The following is a 22,051-nucleotide window of genomic DNA, read 5'->3' as shown; positions in this document are numbered from 1 at the left end:
GTGGGACTTGAACCCAGGACCTTCCAATCCGAAGGTGAGTGTCATACACAAGACCACATAACTGTTTTTAAACAAAACTATATTCTTTTTTACTGCTAGAGTGTAGGAAATGAGAAAAGGTTACATAGAAAAAATAACAATAGAGGGATCTAGAAATGACTTTGGGTTTGAAACGAATATTTTTGTGTTCGTGGATAGCTCACACGGTAGAGCCACGCTCTCACCTGCCAGGCGGAGTTGTCGTACCAATAAGGTCGCAGGTTCAAACCCCACCACCGCCGCGAAAAAAAAATTTTTTATTCTCTCTTGTCTTCTGGCACTTTTCTACTCACTTCATATCTTGTTGTTACCAACATAAGTGCCTGCTCCACTCACTTTTCTGAATTAAAAATTCACCCCATACACCGGAGCATACTCAATGTCTCAATCGTTTCTATGTTATATGTTTGTGATGAGAATATTAGCTATTAAGCTTAGCTGCTGGTCAAAATTACTTCGCGATGGTGGTGAACGAATCGGCGATCTCAAGAAGTGGGTGAGAGAGGGATCTAGAAATGACTTTGGGTTTGAAACGAATATTTTTGTGTTCGTGGATAGCTCACACGGTAGAGCCACGCTCTCACCTGCCAGGCGGAGTTGTCGTACCAATAAGGTCGCAGGTTCAAACCCCACCACCGCCGCGAAAAAATTTTTTATTCTCTATTGTCTTCTGGCACTTTTCTACTCACTTCATATCTTGTTGTTACCAACATAAGTGCCTGCTCCACTCACTTTTCTGAATTAAAAATTCACCCCATACACCGGAGCATACTCCATGTCTCAATCGTTTCTATGTTATATGTTTGTGATGAGAATATTGGCTATTAAGCTTAGCTGCTGGTCAAAATTACTTCGCGATGGTGGTGAACGAATCGGCGATCTCAAGAAGTGGGTGAGAGAGGGATCTAGAAATGACTTTGGGTTTGAAACGAATATTTTTGTGTTCGTGGATAGCTCACACGGTAGAGCCACGCTCTCACCTGCCAGGCGGAGTTGTCGTACCAATAAGGTCGCAGGTTCAAACCCCACACCGCCGCGAAAAAATTTTTTATTCTCTATTGTCTTCTGGCACTTTTCTACTCACTTCATATCTTATAGAAAAAATAACAGACACCGACATGAAGATCCTTGGATTACAGCCACTCATTACTTTTACAAATATCACCAGTCAAATTAACATTAAATCCAAGTTTCAGCCTAAACTTGCGACCCGTCGACTGCTGGTCGAAGAAGAAGAAAGAAGAAGAAGAAAAGAAGAAGAAGAAGAAGAAGAAGAAGAAGAAGAAGAAGAAGAAGAAGAAGAAGAAGAAGAAGAAGAAGAAAGAAGAAGAAGAAGAAGAAGAAGAAGAAGAAGAAGAAAAGGAAGAAGAAGAAGAAGAAGAAGAAGAAGAAGAAGAAGAAGAAGAAGAAGAAGAAGAAGAAGAAGAAGAAGAAGAAGAAGAAGAAGAAGAAGAAGAAGAAGAAGAAGAAAAGAAGAAGAAGAGAAGAAGAAAGAAGAAGAAGAAGAAGAAGAAGAAAGAAGAAGAAGAAGAAAGAAGAAGAAGAAAAGAAGAAGAAGAAGAAGAAGAAGAAGAAGAAGAAGAAGAAGAAAGAAGAAGAAGAAGAAGAAGAAGAAGAAGAAGAAGAAGAAGGAAGAAGAAGAAGAAGAAGAAGAAGAAGAAGGAAGAAGAGAGAAGAAGGAAGAAGAAGAAGAAGAAGACAATGAGAAAGGACATAAAATGAAAGGGGGGGGGGGGGGCTAGTTGAAACAAGTAGATACCAAATGCAGTCCACCAATGTGTCCAGCCCGAGACCACAGACTAATCCAACCAAGTCACATGGAATGAATAATTCAATGGGGTAAAAACATACAAATAATACAAAAATGAGAATAAAACATTATAAAGAGGTGATTTACAGATGAAAAAAAGTGAATCAAACACAAAAAAAAAGTAGACAAGTCTCTCCCCCAGATATGGACGATATGCAGAGTCCAGGTAAAACGTAATGATTGAATTTTGCAACGAGGACACAAATAATGCTGAAAATAAAAATGATAGAAAGGGACAGAAGGGACAACAAGGGTGGACCAATATTTAAAAAATTTCCCATGGGGTAAATGTTTGTGCGGCTATGTGGTCTTGTGGTATGACACTCACTTTCTGATTGGAAGGACCTGGGTTCGAGCCTCGCTTGGTGCATAGTTGAGTCCTTGGAAAAGACTCTCATTCTCCCACTGTACTCAGGTGTAAAATGAGTACCTGGCCGTCAACAGTGTTGTCTCTGACGGAAAGAATTGTAATATTCATCATCATCATTGCCTTTTTCACCCTGGGTCAGGGTATAGGCCACAGACAAACAGTTTCCATCCTTCTCTATCCTGAGCCAACTTTTTTATCTCATTCCAGGTCTTACCACTTCTCTGTATATCAGCTTCTTTAATTCTTCTCCATGTTCCTCGTGGCCTTCCCCTTGATCTTCTGCCCTGAGGGTTCCAGTCCAATACTTTCTTTGTTATAGTTGAGTCATTCTTTCTAAGCGTGTGTCCAATCCACCTCCATCGTCTTCTTCCTATATCCTCTCCTACTGGTTTCTGCTGTGTTCTTTTCCATACTTCTTCATTTTTTATTCTATCCATCCATTTTATTCTGAGTAGCTTACGCATGCACCTGTTTACAAAAATCTGTACCCTCCTTATACATGCCTGTGATGCGTTCCAAGTTTCACATCCATACAGTAGGACAGACTTCACGTTTGAGTTGAAAAGTCTTAGCTTTAGTTGAAGGGAGATATCTTTAGTTCTCCAAACTCTGTTCAAAGATGTGAATGCAGCCTGTGCCTTTCCTATTCGTGCTTTCACCTCTGCTTCCGTGCCTCCATCCTTGTCAATTATACTTCCGAGATAGCAGAAAGTGTCTATATCTTCGAGTTCCTGATCTTTTACTTTGATCTGCTCCCTTTGACGCGTACCTATCCTCAAGACCTTTGACTTTGCAGGGTGTATTCTTAGACCAATTGATTCCGAGAGGCTGTTTATAATTGTGGTTTTTGCTTGCATCTGGTCCTGGGTGTGGGACAAAAGAGCCAGATCATCTGCAAAATCCAGATCATCCAACTGTGTCCAGGGGGTCCACTGTATCCCATTTCTTCTCCCTTTGGAGGTTTCCTTCATTAGCCAATCAATGGCAAGGATGAACAGGAATGGAGAGAGCAAGCATCCCTGCTTGACACCAGTCTTAATTTCAAAGCTGTCAGTCAGCTGATCTTCATGTACAACCTGCAACTTGATCCTTCATACATTTCCTTAATGAGGTTTACTATCTTTTCAGGGAGTCCATAATGTGCCAGAATTTTCCACAATGTTGCTCTGTCAATACTGTCGAAAGCCTTCTCGTAATCCAGAAAGTTGACAATAAGAGGAGAGTTCCATTCTATAGACTGTTCCACTATGACTCGCAGAGAGGCAATCTGGTCGGTGGTTGAACGGTTTTTCCGAAAACCTGCCTGTTCGTCCCGCAGTTTAGCATCTGTTGCATTCTTAATTCTCTCTAAAATAATACGGTTGAAAACCTTTCCTGGGATAGAAAGAAGAGTGATGCCTCGATAATTATTACAATTACTGAGGTCCCCTTTCTTTGGAAGCTTGATAAGATGTCCTTCCTTCCAATCCTTTGGGAATATCCCGTCATTCCAGATTCTCTCAAATAGTGGGTGCAGGGCCTCAGCATTTCTTTCCGCATCAACTTTTAGAGCCTCCGGTGGAATCTGGTCTGGTCCAGCAGCTTTCCCCCTTTTCATCTTGTTAATGGCACCCACAATCTCTGCTATCGATGGTGGATCACAGCTAATTGGTAGCTCATTCCTTGCAGGCAAAATTTCTGGCTGGTTGTCTGGTGGTGGTCTGTTCAGAAGGCAGTTGAAATGTTCCCTCCATCGTTCAGATTGAGCCTCTTTTCCAAAAATAGTTTTCCCATCTTTGTCTTTGACTGGTACCTCTGGTTTCCCATATTTTCCAGCAAGTGTCTTGGTAGTTTGATAAAGGATCCTCATGTGTCCTCCAGTCGCTGCTGCTTCTGCTTTCTCTGCAAGTCTGTTCATGAATGCTTCCTTGTCTTTCTTCACAGATCTTTTGACTTCCTTAGCTATGGCTCGATACTGCTCTTGTGCATCCAGTCTTGAAGCCCTTGTTCGGCTTGCATTCACTTGTTCCTTCCTTGTTCTCCTCTTTTCAATAAGGTCCAAGGTGGTTGGACTTATCCATTCTTTATGTTCCGATTTCTTTACCCCCAATACCTCGTGGCAAGTTGTTATGTAAACTTCCTTGATCTTTGCCCAATGTGACTCTACATCTATGTCCTCCTCGAGCTCAGTAAGAGGTTGGAATCTATTACTCAATTGTAGTTTGAATTCCTCATTCTTTTCCCCATCAAGTGCATTCACCTCGAATTTTCTTCTTGTATGTGATCTGGCCCCGTGTTTTCTGAGTCGGAGCTTAAGCTTTGCCAATAGCAGGTGGTGGTCTGATCCAACATCTGCCCCTCTCCGTACTGTCACATCTTCCAATGAACGTCTGAATCTACGAGAGATACAAAAATGATCAATTTGATTCTCTGTCACACCATCTGGTGAGACCCAAGTTGCTTTGTGGATCCTCTTATGGGGGAACACTGATCCTCCAATCACCAAACTGTTGAATGCACAGAAATTTGCAAATCTCTCACCATTATCATTCATTTCTCCCATGCCATGACGTCCCATGATACCTTCATAGCCTACGTTATCCTGTCCCACTTTTGCATTAGCATCTCCCATCAATATGTTGATGTCTTTCCTTGGCAACTTGTCAATGACTTGTTGTAGCAGACCATAAAATGTATCTTTGTCCTCATCTGTTGCATCATTTGTTGGGGCATAGATCTGTACAATGTTCATGCTGATCTTCTTACTCCGTGTTGTAAAGGACGCCATGATGATCCTTTCTCCGCATTGTTCCCATCCTCTCAGTGACTTCTGGGCAAACTTGCTTAGAATTATTCCTACTCCCTGTGTATGAATCCCGTCCCCTCTCCCTGAATATAAAATCTTCTCCCCAGACTTGAGGTGTTTCTGTCCGGATTGTATCCAGTGGGTTTCGCTTACTCCAAGTATATGCAGCCTGTATCTTCTCATCTCAGTCACAACTTGAGAGCTTTTTCCTGCTTCATACATGGTGCGAACGTTCCACGACGCAATTCGAAGCTGCTTGTTTGGCGAAGACGTCATCGGGTCAGCAGAGTCCTTTCGGCTTTGTCTGTTGTCCTTCATAAATTCTGTAATTCCAGAAACTCTTCGGTCGCCCAAGCTAAAAAAAGGATTTGGTTTGTCTGTCTGTGTTTCTGTAACGGTTTGAGTTTAACGGAAAGGGGTGTTAACCCTTTGCCAACCCCCAACCTGGAGGCCCAGGTGACTCAAAGATGGGGGAATCACACACCATTAGTCGCCTTTTACGACACGCTGGCTTGGCGTTGGGCTATTCTTGACCCTCTCAGTTGAGGGACCCCGGACACCACACGGGGAAATTGTAATATTGCCTATCTAAAAGGCTTTATGTCTCGTTCTACTTGTTACGTGTTGCTGTTGGTCAGGAACCCTTTGTAAAGCGCTTTGAGCACATTTAGTAGATATTGCGCTATATAATTTTTTTTTTTTTTTTAATGTTCTCCCGTCCACCCTTGACCTCCATTGCCCAACGGTGATCTCTACTAATTGTAGATAAAGGACAGTAAGGAGGGGTAGAGAGAGAGAGAAGGATAGGGAGTTTAAAGGGAACTCATTTAGCAAATGGCCTCACAGGACCAGATCTACTGAATCTAACTTACAGCTCGGATTTTAAGAATATTCCCAATGTTGTTTTGAATCTCACTGCAGTAGTTCTTCAATTCATCAAATCTCCTGAAAAAAAAAAAATTATAAAAAAATAATGTATTAAGGTCAAAGGTAAATAAATATATGAACCACCTCCCCAATCTAGTATTATGCCATATATAAAAAGACCCAAGTATTTGAATTTGCGGTGATGTGGTCTAGTGGTACAACACTCGCTTTCGGATCAAAAAGTCCATGGTTCAAGCCCTGCTCTGACCGGGCATAGTTGATTCCTTGGAAAAGGCTCTTTACTCACATCCTCTCATCATACTCAGATGTAAAATGAGTACCCGGCCTTTAACAGTGTTGTCAGACAAAAAAATGTAACATTGCCTAACAGACTTTATGTCTCATCCTACATGTTCATGTTCTTGTAAAACGCTTTGAACACATTTAGTGGATATTGCCCTATATAAATGCCCAAATTGAATTTGGAGTCCAATTGAGTTGAATTATGCAATTTTAATATTGTGCAATATATTTTTAAATATCATTGTTTCCGTAAAACATGAACAAAAATGAATACAACACAATCGAAAAAGAACAAAATACCAAACACAGAACACTTCAGTCTCAACAGTAAAAACGTTAAATTCATCACTTAAAATCCAGACAAAAACAGTATTTTTTTTTTGTTTGTTTGTTGCTTTAGGTCTCTTCCAACACAATTGAGGTTATATGAGAGACCGCTGAAACAAAAAACAAGCAATCTAACAAAAATAGTACAAATGTAAATCAAAATCATAACCTAAAGATATCATAAGCTAAATTATAAATAACCAAGAACAAACAGGCAGAAGATTTACAGAAAAAAAAATATCCCCTGTCAAAAATACAATCACAAACCAAAGAAGCAGGATAGGCTAGTAAAGAGAAGAAGAAACGACATCACTATCAAATCGTACACCCATGCGGACATCATAGGTATATGATTCAAGGGTGATGCTCCCATCCAACCACCCGCAAAAAAAACAGTATTTGGCACGCCGTGTCGGCAAGTACAATCTTGAATATTCTTACACAGATATAAACATTAGCAAGTCAGAATTTATCTTACCTGTCACATTTTTTCAAACGGAACTGTGCATTCAAAGCCTTAATTCGAGATTCTGCCTGCAAGAACAGAAAAGGATTTGGTTGTTGACAAAGCAGAATATTCTTTTATAATATTGTTGCGTTTTGTTCTTTTTTTGTTGTTGTTGTTTTCTTTTTTATTTCTTGTTTTGTTTTGTGTTTTTTTTATTGTGTTCACTTAATTATCTGTTAGCTTTTAGACAAACAGCAATTTAAAACATATGAAGATGACATCAGCACACACAATGCCTTTAAAAAAAAAAAAAGAAATTATAACTGAGAATCATTTAAATATAAATGATTGTTAAACATCCAGTGTTAGCAATGAGTCAATTATTGATTATGATAATCATGTTGAGCAAAGAAAGCAGTAGCTCAGAGTGATAAATCCCATAGAGCACTTTCCTACTCACTTCATTTCTTGTTGTTACCAACATAAGTGCCTGCTCCAATCACTTTTCTGAATTAAAAATTCACCCCAAATACTGGAGCATACTCAATGCCTCAATAGTTTCTATGTTACATGTTTGTGTTGAGAATATTGACTATTAAGCTTAAATGCTGGCAAACTAACTTCGCGGCGTTTGTGTGTGTCGTACCCGTGATGTCAAGAAGTCAGGTAGAGAAGGCTTTAATAAGACTAAGGTTTCAAGCGACTTTTTTGGGGGTTGTGGATAGCTCATATGGTAGAGTCACGATCTCCCATGCCTGGCAGAGTTGTCATACCAGTAAGGTTGCGGGTTCGAGTCCCCATCGCTGCCGCGAAGTTTTTATTCTCTGTTGTCTTCTGGCATTTCCTACTCACTTCTTTTCTTGTTAAATCCCATAGAGCCAAATTATTCCTACTTCTGTAACATTGATACAAAACAAATAATGCACTGTTCATTTCTAAAACATCAAATGTTTCCAACTGAGTTTTGCTTGCACAGGCCTTTGAAAACACTAGAACCTCTTGTACAAATTTCAAATTTCTGTGCCATCCATCAAACTCCATCTCCTTCCTATGCACACACACACACACACACACATATACACAGACACAGACACACACACACACACACACACACACACAGAGGAACAAACAAACACACTCAATCTCGCTTCAATCTCCTGATCTTGGACAATAATGATTACAAAGACTGACACAAATATAACCAGTGGCCAAAAATTAAAACGTCAATTAGTTTCAAGAGTTAGACAGACATGAATGACCTATCCATGCTGAGAAAAAATCATATAAAATGTGTTGAAAATAGTGTCAAACTAAAAAATTTGACCTTCTAATAACTATTAGCAAATTTCGTCGACTTGTGTGCATCAAAAGTAATGGCAAACATATCCACTTCATAGTAAACAGACAAGTGAATATGTAATATCAAAAGCTTTCATACCCTACTGTATACATCAGATGCATTCACTGTTTCTCTCCATCCTTGTTCCTGAAAAACAAACAAAAAAAAAAAAACAAAAAAAAATAATAATAAATGTAAAATATGTTGACACGAGGAAAAGATATTGCAGTTTGCTTAAATAGGACAGCGTTTTATTGGGAAAAGCGAATTAATCAGGAAAGGACAAGATTAACTTAATCAGGGCGATAGGGAAATTGCATTTTGTTAAATATGTCGCTTTTGCTGTTAAGTTAGAATCAACCAGGAAACATTTAGAACAATTAAGCAAACAAAATGTTCATATATTTATTATTTCCAACAACAGTCACTCGTACATGTATACTTTCTTTGTGATATGTCCGTCACATTCCATGATATGTACAGAAAATGGAAACTATCACGAAAATTTATTTTTTTTAACAACTTGGACTCATAAAAGTATTTGAAAGAAAATTAAGTGAAAATCTTGAGTTACTTTGTTTACCTGTTGTAAGAAACCCATAAAGATTTTATCTTGGCAAAGTTTTGGATGAGCAGCACATCTTAACAAGAATATCTGAAAAATTGATGAGTAAAAAAAGCATATAAAAATGGTCTAGATGTGTGTGGAAGGGGTAGGGGGGGGGGGGGGGGTACACCAATGTCTTGTGCGTTTTCTATCACTTCATCTTTTCACTGTTCTTTCTCTTCAAAGCCATTTTGGTCTCATGTCTACACGAATGTCAAGATATAAATACACATAATGTGAAAATAGCATTCTCTCTCTCTCTGTGGCATATCACTTGGACGTAGCCTCCCACACAGTCCTTCGGAAGAAGTCTCTGTCTTGTGCCCATCTGCCACATTCCGTCACGCCGTTGTTGAGCCATTCCTGTATATCCTGTTGCCATCTTCTTTGTGGTCTTCCTCTGCCTCTTTTGCCCTCCGCCATGTCCTCCAGTACATCTCTCTCTAGTGTGTCGTGTCTTTTCAGGTGCCCAAAGTAATTGAGTTTCAGCTTTTTTATCTTACTCATTAGCAGGGACTTTTTTAGTCCTAGTGCTTTCATGATGTTTGCATTGCTTTCTTTGTTTGTCCACGGGATGCGTAAGATTTTTCTATAGCATTTCATTTCGAAGGCGGTTATTCTCTTTTCTGATTCTTTGGTTATAGACCATGTCTCGCATCCATATATTGCAGTAGGAAAAATACAGGATGTTAGGATCTTTATTTTCAGTCTGACTTCCTCGCTCTTCCAGATTGCCATCATTTTGTTTAGTTTGTTGCTTGCAATTGCAAGTCTTCTCCTGATATCTGGTGCCGATTTTCCATTGGCTTCTATTTGTGCTCCAAGGTAAATGAAATTTGTAACATTTTCCAGTTGTTTTCCTTCTATTTCGACCTGAGCAGTGCTGCTTTTATCTGTGCTCATTATTTTCGTTTTCTTTGCGTTTAATAATAGGTCTTTTCTTCACTATGTTTTTTTACCGATTTACTAGTTTGTTGAGACCTGTTGATGTTGTTGACAATAGCGCGTGTCGTCTGCATATCGTAGGTCAGAGATCTTCCTGCCATTTATCTTCACGGCACTGTACTCTTCATCTTTTTCTTCTGTCATTACATCACGCATTATTGTTTCGGTGTATAGGCTGAATAGTGAAGGTGAAAGGATGCACCCCTGCCTCACTCCCCGCTTTATGGGAACCATTTTGTAAGTCCATATTCTAGTCTAACCGTTGCTGTCTGTTGTTGGTAAAGATTGTTTATGAGGTTGACTATTTTGTAGTGGCAGTTTAAGTTCTTCAAAGTTGTTACTATTTGTTCGTGATTTACGCAGTCAAACGCTTTGCTGTAATCTATGAAGCACATGTGTAGATCTATGTTTGCCTCCCTGCTTTTTTCAATCAGTGTCCTGATATTAAATATTTGTCTCTTGTTCCCCTGTTTGGTCTAAAGCCTGCTTGAGTTTGGCTGACTTCTTCCTTCACCACGTTCTCTAATCTCTTCAAAATAATTTTCAGAAAGATCTTGCTTGCATGGCTGATGAGTGATATCGTCCTGTAATTTGTGCATAGCTGTAGGTCTCCTTTTTGGGGATTGGTATAAATACAGCCTTTGTCCATTCATTTGGCCATCGTTCTTCGTGCCATATCTTTTTACAGAGAGTGTGATATAATGAGTTCCCTGTCTCCACTAGCTTTGATCATTTTCTCCCGATATTTCATCGTTTCCTGCTGATTTGCCTGTTGGGAGCTGTTTAATTGCCCATTCTACTTCGCTTCGTAGGGTGGTAGTTCATCTCCATTGGTTCCATCATTGGCAATGTGTTTGCGTTGCCATCATACATTTCCTTACAGTATTCAGCCCACCTATCTGGATTTTTTCTGGGTTGTTAAGGGGTGTGCGTTGTATCTTTTATGGTCGATAGGCGTGGTTTGAACTCATTTGTTAGGTTGTTGATTTCTTTGTGCATTTTATTTGTCTGATTGTATACATTGCCAGTTCTATGTCATCGAGTTTTTGTTTTAATGAATCGTCTTGTCCCGTTTTGTTAATTTCTTCACATATGCTTTTGCTTCTTTATACTCGTCAGAATGTAGACCATACCTTTGCTTGATGTTTTTCCTTGTTTCCATGGCTTCAAGAGTTTCGTTTGTTATCCATGTTTTTTTCTTATATGCCTTTTTGGTAGGTGTTCCACTGCTGCTCTTTTAAAAGTATTCTCAATCTTTTCTGCCAACTCTTCAGGTTCCACTCTTCTGCCATGTCTTGTAATGCACTGAAACTGTTCTTAACTTCAAGTTTGTACTGGATGTTGAAATGTATCATGGAGAGGTCATACCGAACTGGTTTGGGAGGCGATTTGATAATCTTGAGTCTGATTTTGACGTCTGCTGATTAGTAGCTCATGATCGCTATCACAGTCTGCCCCGGGTAGGGTTCTTGCCGCTGTCACTGATGTTCTCCATCTCTTGTTTATGATTATATAATCTATTTGGTTCTTTGTCTGCCCATTTGGTGCGGTCCACGTAAATAGCCTTCTTTTGTGTACCTGGAACATGGTGGTTGTAATGGCAAGGTTGTTTTCAATGGCAAATTCTACCAGCCGTTCTCCTTCTTTGTTTCTTTCTTCTAGACCATACTCTCCTACTATGCCTTTTTCCTGCTCCGCTAGATACCGGTCCCAAGCCCGGCGTCCCATTATTGGGAAGGAGGAGGGATGTGACCTTTGCAGTAACTTGAGACTATATCTACCACCAGGGCCTGAGAAACCTGCCGAGACCACGACGTGAGTGGTGGAGGTAAGGACTCCCCTTCTACAAAGTCACTGTAACTGGTCCAAACCAAGAAGTCCTGGCAGCGGGGGATGGATGATTGCAGACAGCAACCAAAGAGATATCTTGCAGGATCTGGTGGCTGCAGTCACGATGCTGGGCAGAAGATCCCTCAAGGACAATGGCTAGGGTCACCGCCTTAAGAAGGCACTACGGGTTTCAGAAAGCAATGGCAAACTACTGAACCATACAAATTGCCAAGAAACTCACACAAATGGAAGTCAGAAGAAGTAAAGTCATAGAACCACTGATGGGACCCCCAGATCTGATGGGTCTACAACACGGATGGGGAAGAGCAGACCTCCCTGACCAGTACCCCTCAGCTGATGATGGTCACAAGCCTGACTGTGCGAGGAGCGGAACATAGGTAGCAGGAAGCTAAAAATAGGACAGAAGATACGGATAGGGACATGGAACATAAGGTCCATGTCATCTGGCAAGCTGCAAAACATAATTAAATAGGCTGATAACAATGGAATAAGTTGCCTGGGTATCTCTGAGCATAGATGGGGAGGAAAAGGACACTTCACTCCTCTAAGTGGAGGAAGGGTCATTTACTCAGGAAAAGAGAAACAGGACAAAGCGGGATTGCAATATATCTGAGTAAAGGAATCGCCGGAGCACTAATGGGTTACAATCTATACAACGACCGCATTATCTCTGTGCGTTAAGAGGAGTAGGGCACAACCTTACGATCATACAAGTATATGCTCCGACATCAGTTGCGACAGAAGAAGAAAAGGATACCTTCTACGCATCACTCCAAAATGCTATTGACTCATGTGACAAATCAGACAGAATGATAATCATGGGAGATTTCAACTCGACGGTTGGTAATAGGAAAGACGAAAATAGCATTAACAAAAAATAATAATGAAATTTATTTATATTGCGCCCAATCTACAATAAAGCTCTAGGTGCAAAACAATAACATCAATCCATTCAAAACACACACACACACACACTCTCTCTCTCGCACACACACACACTCTCTCTCTCTCACACATACACACACACTCTCTCTCTCTCGCTATATATCTCTCCTTCTCACAAACATACACATACATACAAACACACTCACAAACACACACACACACACACAAACCTTCCACCATCCAACTATCTACCGATTTAACGTATATAAAAGAATAAAATAACATATACATAAAATACATCCGGTATTCCTGTGATCATCGTCTGCTCAAATAAAATAACTAATAAATTAAGAATTCTCTAGCAATGGCTAGAAATGCAATCATCTGAAGGAAAAGGGCCATCAATGAGGACAACAGCCCATATAGTCTAGCAAGGAGACCACATAGTATAAAAGAAGGTGTAACGTGAATCTACTTTCTACTGGTTTCAACCTTAAGACTAGGCCACTATGCCATGATGCCTCTTGTACATATTTACACTTTGTAACATATTATTCAATCAAGTAAAATCTATAGATTAAAACACAGCTTTACCTCCAACCCCATCCTTCGTCTCTCTATGAAGTCAGGGTCAAACCTGTCCATGGACACATTCTGCCAAGCATATGAAGTCTGAAATTGAAAATTTAAAAAACAAAACCAAAAAAACACCAAGTATTTAATCAAGTTGTATCGGCGTTGAATCATTGGGATGTGAGTCCTTGTTGTTTGCTTATCTGATTTGTTTTGAAAATACGATGAGTGATGTAAAAAACAAAAAAAAACAACAAAAAAACCCAACTTTAAATATATCCCAATGGAAAAAAACAAAAAGTCAAAAAGGATGGAAGCTTTAATTTAATGAACAAAGACAGACGATGTGGACGTTTCCCCTTTGTCAACAAAACACGATGAATGAAACACTGAAGACAAATGAGAGATGAGAGAATGGCGTTATTAAAAAAAATTTAATTAGGCCCTTCCGCCATGACATCATAAGATAACGTTGCCTAGGCATTCCATCAGGGAATAATGTTGTCCAAGTGAGCGAATTGAGGGGTTAATAATCTTGCACAAGGAAAAAAATAATTGCCTGAAGTGGGGCTTGAACCCGGAAACCCTCCAGGTCACAGTACAATGCCTTAACCAATCGGCCACTTCGAATGGCGTTATTAAGGTGGTAGAAAATTGGGAAGGTTTTTACAAACATTTTCCCATCCTATCAGAGATGGACAAAAAAGTTGGAGAGTCTCCTTACTATGAAACAGTATGGTGCTTATCTGTAATCTAAAAAATTCTTTGAATGGTGCATGTAACATTCTGTGAGTTAAATGCACAAAATCCACCAGGATCAACAAAGGCTGTATTATCACTTTCAGCATGGTAATAAATTAAAGATTAACATTATGTACTCACATTCAATCTTGACTTACACTTGGCACAAGTTGAGCTTTTAAAAAAAACTGAGCTTTTATATAGCACAATATCCACTAAATGTGCTCAAAGCGCTTTACAAAGGGTCCCTGACCAACAGCAACACATTACATAAAGAACGAGGCATGATGCTGTTAGGCGATGTAACAATTTTTTTCCGAAAGAGACAATGCTGTTAACGGCCAGGTACTCATTTTACACCTGAGTACTCTGAGATAATGTGAGTAAAGAGTCTTTTCAAAACTATGTGCCAAGCAAGGCTCGAACCCAGGACCTTTCGATCTGAAAAGTGTCATACCACAAGACCACATAGCCACAAGTATATGCAGCGTTCTCACACTTACACACACAACACAAGAGAGAGGGAGAGGGAGAGAGAGAGAGAGAGAGAGAGAGAGAGAGAGAGAGAGAGAGAGAGAGAGAGAGAGAGAGAGAGAAAGATGAGAGAGAGAGAGAGAGAGAGTGTGTCACACTTTTCCTTCAACGTTGTTAATGCAAACCTTTTTCTCTGGCAGAGGTGGTACGATGACAGCTGGGTAAGCCACATCTAGATAGTTCCTCATCAACTCAAATTCACTGTACCGTCTCCACACAGACGTGGCACCCTCTCCATAGCCTTGCATCTGTTCATCCGTCACTCTTTGAGAGAAAAGTTTTTTTCATCAAGTAAGTACTATTATTACTATTAATGATTCTTATGATAGACATGTATCTTAAAAATTTTTTTTTTTAAATTATGCCTTTTTCGGCATTCCACGAAGGAATATAGATAACTCATCAAACAAGATGTCTGATGTCAACAGGAATCACTCATGTTGTCCAAGTGAGAAAATTGGGGGTTAATAGTCTTGCTCAAGGAAAAAAAACAAAAGTGCCTGAAGTGGGGCTCGAAATCAGGTCCTTCCGGGTCACAGTGCAATGCCTTAACCACCCGGTCGCTTCACCCCCCCCCCCCCCCCCCCCCCCCCCCCCCCCCCCCCCCCCATAGACATGTATAAAAGCAATAAATAATCAATCATGAGCAGGAAAAATCCATAAGGTCAATCCTTATTGATACTTTTGAGTTCCAGAGGTGCTGATTATAATTATAATAATTTATACTGTCTCCTATAGTCTAAAATCATTCTAGTTGCTAATTTGATGAAATTTTTAATTAAAAACAAAAAACTGCTGGTAAAAAGCATAAAAGCCTAAACATTAGATCACTTGTACAATTTTGAAATTCATATTTACAGTGTCAACTTACAAAAAAGACAAGAAATTCATGGAAAATTTCAATGTGCTACTACAACTACCACAGCTACAAATTGCTATTTTCTTTTTTACTATCATTGACCATCAACAGTATGTCTCAAGTCTCGTTTTGTCATGATGTACATATGATAGAGAAAGAGTGGTCATATATACCTTGTTTCTATCAAATACACCACAAATGTGTCCTGCATTTTCATAGAGGCAATACATTTCTTTTCAGGTTCTGTGACGGTTATCTCCATCCATTGTAACAAATGGGTCTGGATCAGAATAGATAGAATTAAAATTTAAATGGATAATACTTTAAAAGAAAAAAACAAAAAACCCCAAAAATACAAAGACATAAAGGTGTGCAATGTTTAAATCACTTGCAATTACAATAGGATGCCAAGATGATACAATTTGGTGTTGGCAGTGTCTACGTACACGGTAACCAGGCACCTAGCCTCAGGATCTACATACACAGTAACTGGTTTGCCGCTACAATACAAGCAATGGATAGACCTCGCTCTGTATGTGTGTGTTGTGTGTGTGTTTGCGTGTGTGCTATTTAAAAAAAATCAAACAATACAATTTAACCCATTAAAGGCGAGATTCAAGGTTACTGTGTATTAATGTTACCGTGTACGTAGATCCTGAGACTAGGTGCCCAGTTAGAAACGAAAATAATGATGGAAAAGACTATTCGGACCCAGGTCTGAATTGCTTCCCATGGCAATTCTGACTCAATCTAAACTGAATAGAACTCCGTGGCTAACCAGGGTTGAGTCTGAATAACTCCATGGCTCTTCTATTCGGAATACTGCAATGCAATGCGCCCGAATGATGAACTTATCATTAGTGAAACTCTCAGTTACTATTCCGTTTGCAGCTATAGAAACCGTATTGGTCTTCCTGAACACACACACACTCATGAGTATCTCTAATTCATTAAAAACAGAATAATCACACACACACACACACACTCCCCCCCCCCCAACAACCATTTCCACAACCCAAGAGCCGGCGGCTTTTTCTCTTTGATCTCGTATCACCATATTCTCCCCTGCGTCCAGCGCCTCGGTCGTTTGGGGGTTACCCCCCCCCCCCCCCCCACCAATCCCATTACCAGTTGATCATTTTCTTTCCGTATTCAACCAGTGTTTATTTTATTTAGGTACCTAGTCCAGTATTATCTAATAATATTAGTATTAGACAGTACTCTGCCCCTACCCCAGCGGCGGGGCTCTATTGCATGGCTTGCTGCCAACAATCGCCTCTATTTTTATATTTAGAAATAAAACAGCATATTTTTTTAATTAAAAAAGAATTAAGACACTGCCTTTTGTCAAAGCCCGACCTATACTGCCTTTTAAATAAAACGCCCAATGCCCAAAGTCATATTGCACTTTTTCGCGGCCGCCAATGGCAAATGATATAATGTAGAGATATGTCATTCATGTATCTTTTGCAACATGCTCATAGCAAATCAAATAAATCTTCCAATCATTACACAAAGACACTCCTTTTTCTATGCGAGGGCAAATTGATTGTTAACGTTAACAATTGCGACTGCAATTGTAATCTCCCAAAGACCACGATTATTTAGATCTATGTTTTGTTTTTTAAGGAGCTTGCAACACATTTAGGTCATATCAGCGCCAGTAAAAATGGAGAAATTGGATAGCAAAAAGTTCTAGAATTACAATTAAAAAGTACTCAAGAAAAAGTAAGACAAAGGGGAATAATAGATCACCGCTTTTGAAGGCAGTCACCTTCGGGAGTTCTAAAACGTGACTTGCTCGCTCACTCACCCTCCTACCGACTGACAACTGAGAACGAGCAGCTTCTCCCCCCCACCCTGTCACGCTTCACTTTCGCCCCGGTTTCCACTTCCGACACTTCCTGTGATTGCGCAGGTGCATTGTGGCAGGAGTCCGAATTGTCACGGGAAGCAATTCAGACTCGGGTCCGAATTGCCACTTCGAATAATGATACCAAAATATCTGCGATATTCCTCTTTATAACGAAGTTAGCCTATGTATCTTTAATTGAACCCCCCCCCCCCCCCTAAAACTTTTAGTAAAAGTGAACGGCAATTTCCAGTCATAACTTTCTTATTTGACTCCAACTGCAGCTGCTCACTAAACTGCCTAAAGTTACCGTGTACGTAGACACTCCGTTTGGGAATAATCACAGCGATAGGCTTAACTGAATCTCTACTTCTACCATTATAAAAATAATTATTATTATTTATTTATTTATTTATTTATACATTATCATTATCCATTAAGAGAAGTCGCGCAAATTGGTTCATTCGTCGTTTAGCAATTGAACAGAAGGAAGTAGAAGAAGAAGAAGAAGAAGAAGAAGAAGAAGAAGAAGAAGAAGAAGAAGAAGAAGAAGAAGAAGAAGAAGAAGAAGAAGAAGAAGAAGAAGAAAAAGAAGAAGAAGAAGAAGAAGAAGAAGAAGAGGAGGAGGAGGAATGTCATTTTGGTTTTCGCGAAAAAGCTAACCCCGCCATCAACGGAAAAGTTCATGACTCAGAGTTGGACAATGAACTAATGAATAGTCTAGTGTCTAGTGCTGATCATTTGTTATTTGTTGAGTCAGTGATGACTGACTGAGATTAAATCTGAGTGAGTCGATGCCGCACTCGGACCAGGAAAATAACTAACTTAGGAGTTATCTTCACTGTTCAATGGCATGAAATCATGTTATGAGATTTGGAGACTTTGTCTTACCCTCCTTGGTTTCGTAACTGCATTTTGTTTGTGGGTATCATTTGAAGAAGTTTCGACGTTGGTCGGCTTTTCCTCGGCTACACCCTCGTCCGCCATCTTTATTTACATTATCATCGACACACGTTAGGTAACTCTCGATGTTTTTTTTTTAATCAAAATTATACATCAATTACGCCCCTTTATTTCAGAAGACATTAAATTTACATATTGGTCTCATTGTGATTGAAACAATATCCAACACAAAATGTTTAACACACAACTGTAAAGTTAAGTCCATAATATTATAGGATAATACATTCGGATCACAAGAGACATTTTATAAATATTTAAAATGGAGTTTTATTTCTATATTCAAGAGGTAGCTAATAGTCATGGGGAACACCTTTTTTAAAAAGAAATTCGGAAATTGATCCTTAAATTTTAATAAGAAAATGAGAACAATTCATTTTATTTTTTTTCAAGAGCTCAGAATTTACTTTTTTTTTTTTTTTTTGCTTGCCCATGGATGTAAAAAAAATGTTTCAAATTTGACGTCATGTAAAAAACACCAAAACGATTTATCATTCTTGTGATACATTTTTTAAAGCATAGTGACTAGAAAAATTAAATACAGTTCACTCCGCTTAATCGTACATTGGTTAATCGCACTCTCTGCTTATACGCTACACATTCCCGAAAAACGGATTTTTTTTTCTATATAATTGCTCCGCTTAATCGCTACACCGTGATTGGAGTGACAACCAACAGCCATATGAAATCAACGATGCTGTTCCAGTTCCACACAACTTTTCGGCCAAAGCATTCGATCAATTCGTAACAATGGACAACAATATACCCATCAGCTGTAAACTGACATCTCAGGAACTACAGGACTCCGTTCAGCCACACAAAAGACAATGGCTAGATAATAAAGATGAAGATGAATCATCAGAGTGTGACACATCACCCCTGACAAACACTGAAAAACTTGACATGGCCGACAAACGACGCCACTTCATCCAAGAAGAACGCTTAACAGATGATCTACTTGGCGACATTGGAGACAAAGGTTTATAAACAGCTTGCACAGAATAGAAAGCAATCAACGCTTCGCGATTACTGTTCTAACAAACAATAACAGATAAGCTCAAAGGAATATATATATATATATATATATATATATATATATATATATATATATATAGAGAGAGAGAGAGATAGATAGATAGATAGATAGATAGAGAGAGAGAGAGAGAGAGAGAGAGAGAGAGAGAGAGAGAGAGAGAGAGAGAGAGAGAGAGATATATACTAACAAATTATTTTCATCTCGTGAATAAAACCTTTATGAATTCAATCACAGGTTTTGTTTTGACTTAGGTTTTTTTTTTTTTTTCTCCACTCTCTAATCGGTTGTGTGGAGCCAAATTTCAGAGCTAGCATAACATGGACAGGTCACTCTGCGGTTTCTTATATCCACCTATCGGTTTACCCTTTCAGATTTGTCCTTGATTTTGTACTTTAATGGACATTTCTCGAGCTTTTCCCCCTCGATGGTGGGGAGAAGTTTAATGAATAGTTTCTATTTATTTTCATTGCAGGTCGTCTCTCTCTCTCTCTCTCTCTCTCTCTCTCTCTCTCTCTATATATATATATATATATATATATATATATAATATATATATATATATATATATATATATATATATATATATATATATATATATATTTAGTTTTGAATTTATTGTGGTTTGTTGATATTTGATTACAGCGGCATCCTCTGCTCTTAACTGGATGGGATTTTTAGGTAATGTCAAAATAGATACTCGTGCTGAGTGGGATCTTCGTCCTTCCATAGTGGGCAGAGAGGTCCCTTATATCTACTTTTATTTCAACATTGTTCTCTGTCTTTTTGTCTGCATTAAGAGTGCTCGTTTTTTCCTGGCCTTGGCCTCGATCCTTGGCGGGGAGTGAGGCAGTCAAATGCATATTAATAGTACATTTTATGAGAGATTATAATATTTTTCCTTGCTAATTATCTCTCTTTATCTCTTTAGACAACACGTCACCTTAATTCATTCAGTTCGGACTAAAGACCAGAGGTATGGCTTATCTCCATTTATTAAATTAATTTATAAAGTGTTGCTAATGGTTCTTGGTTGTATATTTTGACATGTTTGTACATTTGCATATGTACACATATATGTATACATTGTCGCCATAGATTCTCAAGTTTATACATTTTTATGCATGCCACGTCTGTAAACGAATTTCCATTTTTTTGGATGAATAAAGTATATTATTATTATTATTATTATTAATATACTGTTATAATTATTAATCTGCGTGTATGTGGTCTAATGGCAAGGCACTCCCCTTCGGATCGGGAGGTCTTGGGTTTGAGTCCCGTTCTGAGCGCGCATATTTAATTCTTTTAAAAGGCTCTTTACTCACATTTACTCACCGTACTCAGGTTTACAATGAGTACCCGGCCGTTGACAACGTTGTCTCTGTCAGAAAAAAATGGTAATATCGCGTTTTATCCTACATGTTAAGTGTTGTTGTTGGCTAGGGACCCTTTGTAAAGCGTTTTGGGCACGTTTAGTGGATATTGCCTTATATAAAAGCTCAAGCTTTTTATCCATTGTTAATTTGTAACCATTTTAGTGTATCTATTGGGAGACCTATGCTTGGACTGGCTGTCGCATTGGTGGATTACTCGTGGAAACATTTGATCTCTATTTGAACCAGGCCCTCTTGTCTTGCCATTTCTTTGATGCTTCAGATCTACGTTTCCCTCTTTTATCCTCCTTTTTACTGTGAGATGAATAAATAACCAAATAGTAATAGTGTCGCAAGCGCCGTAAAATCCCTATATTAAAAAAAAAACCCCAACAAAACAAGCAACAAAATAGATTTCAAAATCTAGAGGTGCCTAAATAAGTAAATAAAATGTATAGTAAAATAAATGGAGTAAAAATGACAGATGTAAAACAAAGTAAACGACGTTTCGGCCTTTGACCTTCTTCAGGTAAATAAGATAAGGAAATATGTTATACACCTGAAGAAGGCCAAAGGCCGAAACGTCGTTTACTTTGTTTTGTATCTTTTATAAGAGTCATTTTTACTCCCTTTATTTTACTATACAAAATAGATTTGTCGTAGAATATTCTATTCCCTTTTACTTTTACAAACAGTCCCACTTTGTCTTACATTTCCTTTCGTGCTTTCAATTTCAGATTAACCTCTTTCTCTCCATATCATTCTCCTTTTACTGGCACTGTAAGACCTAAAAGTGTTTCAGTACCGTAAATCCCCCCCCCCCCCCCTCCCCCCACCAAAGCAAAACAAAACAACAACAAACACCAGCAAACTAATTTACTGGATTTTAAGTGTTCAAAAATTAGTTTGTTGCTCTTTTTCCTCTCTCTCTTTCTCTCTCTCTCTCTCTCTCTCTCTCTCTCTCTCTCTCTCTCTCTCTCTCTCTCTCTCTATCTCTCTCTTCTTATCGAATCCGTCAACTTAAGGTATTAGGGTCTAAAGTCTAAAGTGCGGCTATGTGGTCTAGTGGTATGCACTCGCTTTCGGATTGGAAGGTCCTGGGTTCGAGCCTCGCGCTCGGCGCATAGTTGAGTCCTTGGAAAGGGCTATTTACTCACATTCTCTCACCGTACTCAGGTGTAAAATGAGTACCTGGCCGTTAACAGCGTTGTCTTTGTCCGAAAAATTGTAATATCGCTCAACAGGCGTTATGTCCCGTCCTACATGTTAAATGTTGTTGTTGACAAGGGACCACTTGTAAAGCGCTTTGTGCACGTTTAGTGGATATTGCGCTATATAACGCTCAATTTCTTTTCATTTATTTTTTTAAGACTTAAGGTATTAGGGTCTAAGCCTTTTTCAAGTCTACTGAGCTCATCAAGTTGCTTTCGTTATCGAGCATTAGAAGGTAAAATCAACAATATGAAACCAGAGGCATGTATAAATACGGACCCATATATTACATTTATACAATTGATTACAAATAATTAGAAATGCGACCGTTTTCA

At 39.0% G+C, this 22,051-nt stretch overlaps 1 protein-coding gene across 2 annotated transcripts in view; it reads right to left on the bottom strand.

Moving 5' to 3' along the window:
• Positions 1-18,135, bottom strand: part of LOC144957804 (sorting nexin-4-like) — a 30,736-nt gene extending 12,601 nt beyond the window's left edge. For both annotated transcript variants that reach the window (XM_078889237.1, XM_078889238.1), the window contains exons 1-8: positions 18,027-18,135; positions 15,457-15,563; positions 14,550-14,688; positions 13,171-13,248; positions 8,872-8,943; positions 8,388-8,435; positions 6,980-7,035; positions 5,877-5,949 (exon numbers count right to left, since the gene is read on the bottom strand). In XM_078889237.1, the coding sequence (XP_078745363.1) occupies positions 5,877-5,949; positions 6,980-7,035; positions 8,388-8,435; positions 8,872-8,943; positions 13,171-13,248; positions 14,550-14,688; positions 15,457-15,563; positions 18,027-18,122 (669 nt within the window). In that variant the 5' untranslated portion in view covers positions 18,123-18,135. The remainder of the gene's footprint in view (positions 1-5,876; positions 5,950-6,979; positions 7,036-8,387; positions 8,436-8,871; positions 8,944-13,170; positions 13,249-14,549; positions 14,689-15,456; positions 15,564-18,026) is intronic.
• Positions 18,136-22,051: the final 3,916 nt, after the last annotated feature.

The sequence above is a fragment of the Berghia stephanieae genome, chromosome 12 (assembly GCF_034508935.2).
Source record: "Berghia stephanieae isolate SIO BIC M18660-M18661 chromosome 12, UCSD_Bste_1.3, whole genome shotgun sequence".
NCBI lineage: Eukaryota > Metazoa > Mollusca > Gastropoda > Nudibranchia > Aeolidiidae > Berghia > Berghia stephanieae.
The sequence above is the reverse complement of the archived record's forward strand: the minus strand, read 5'-3'. Positions and strand labels throughout refer to the sequence as shown.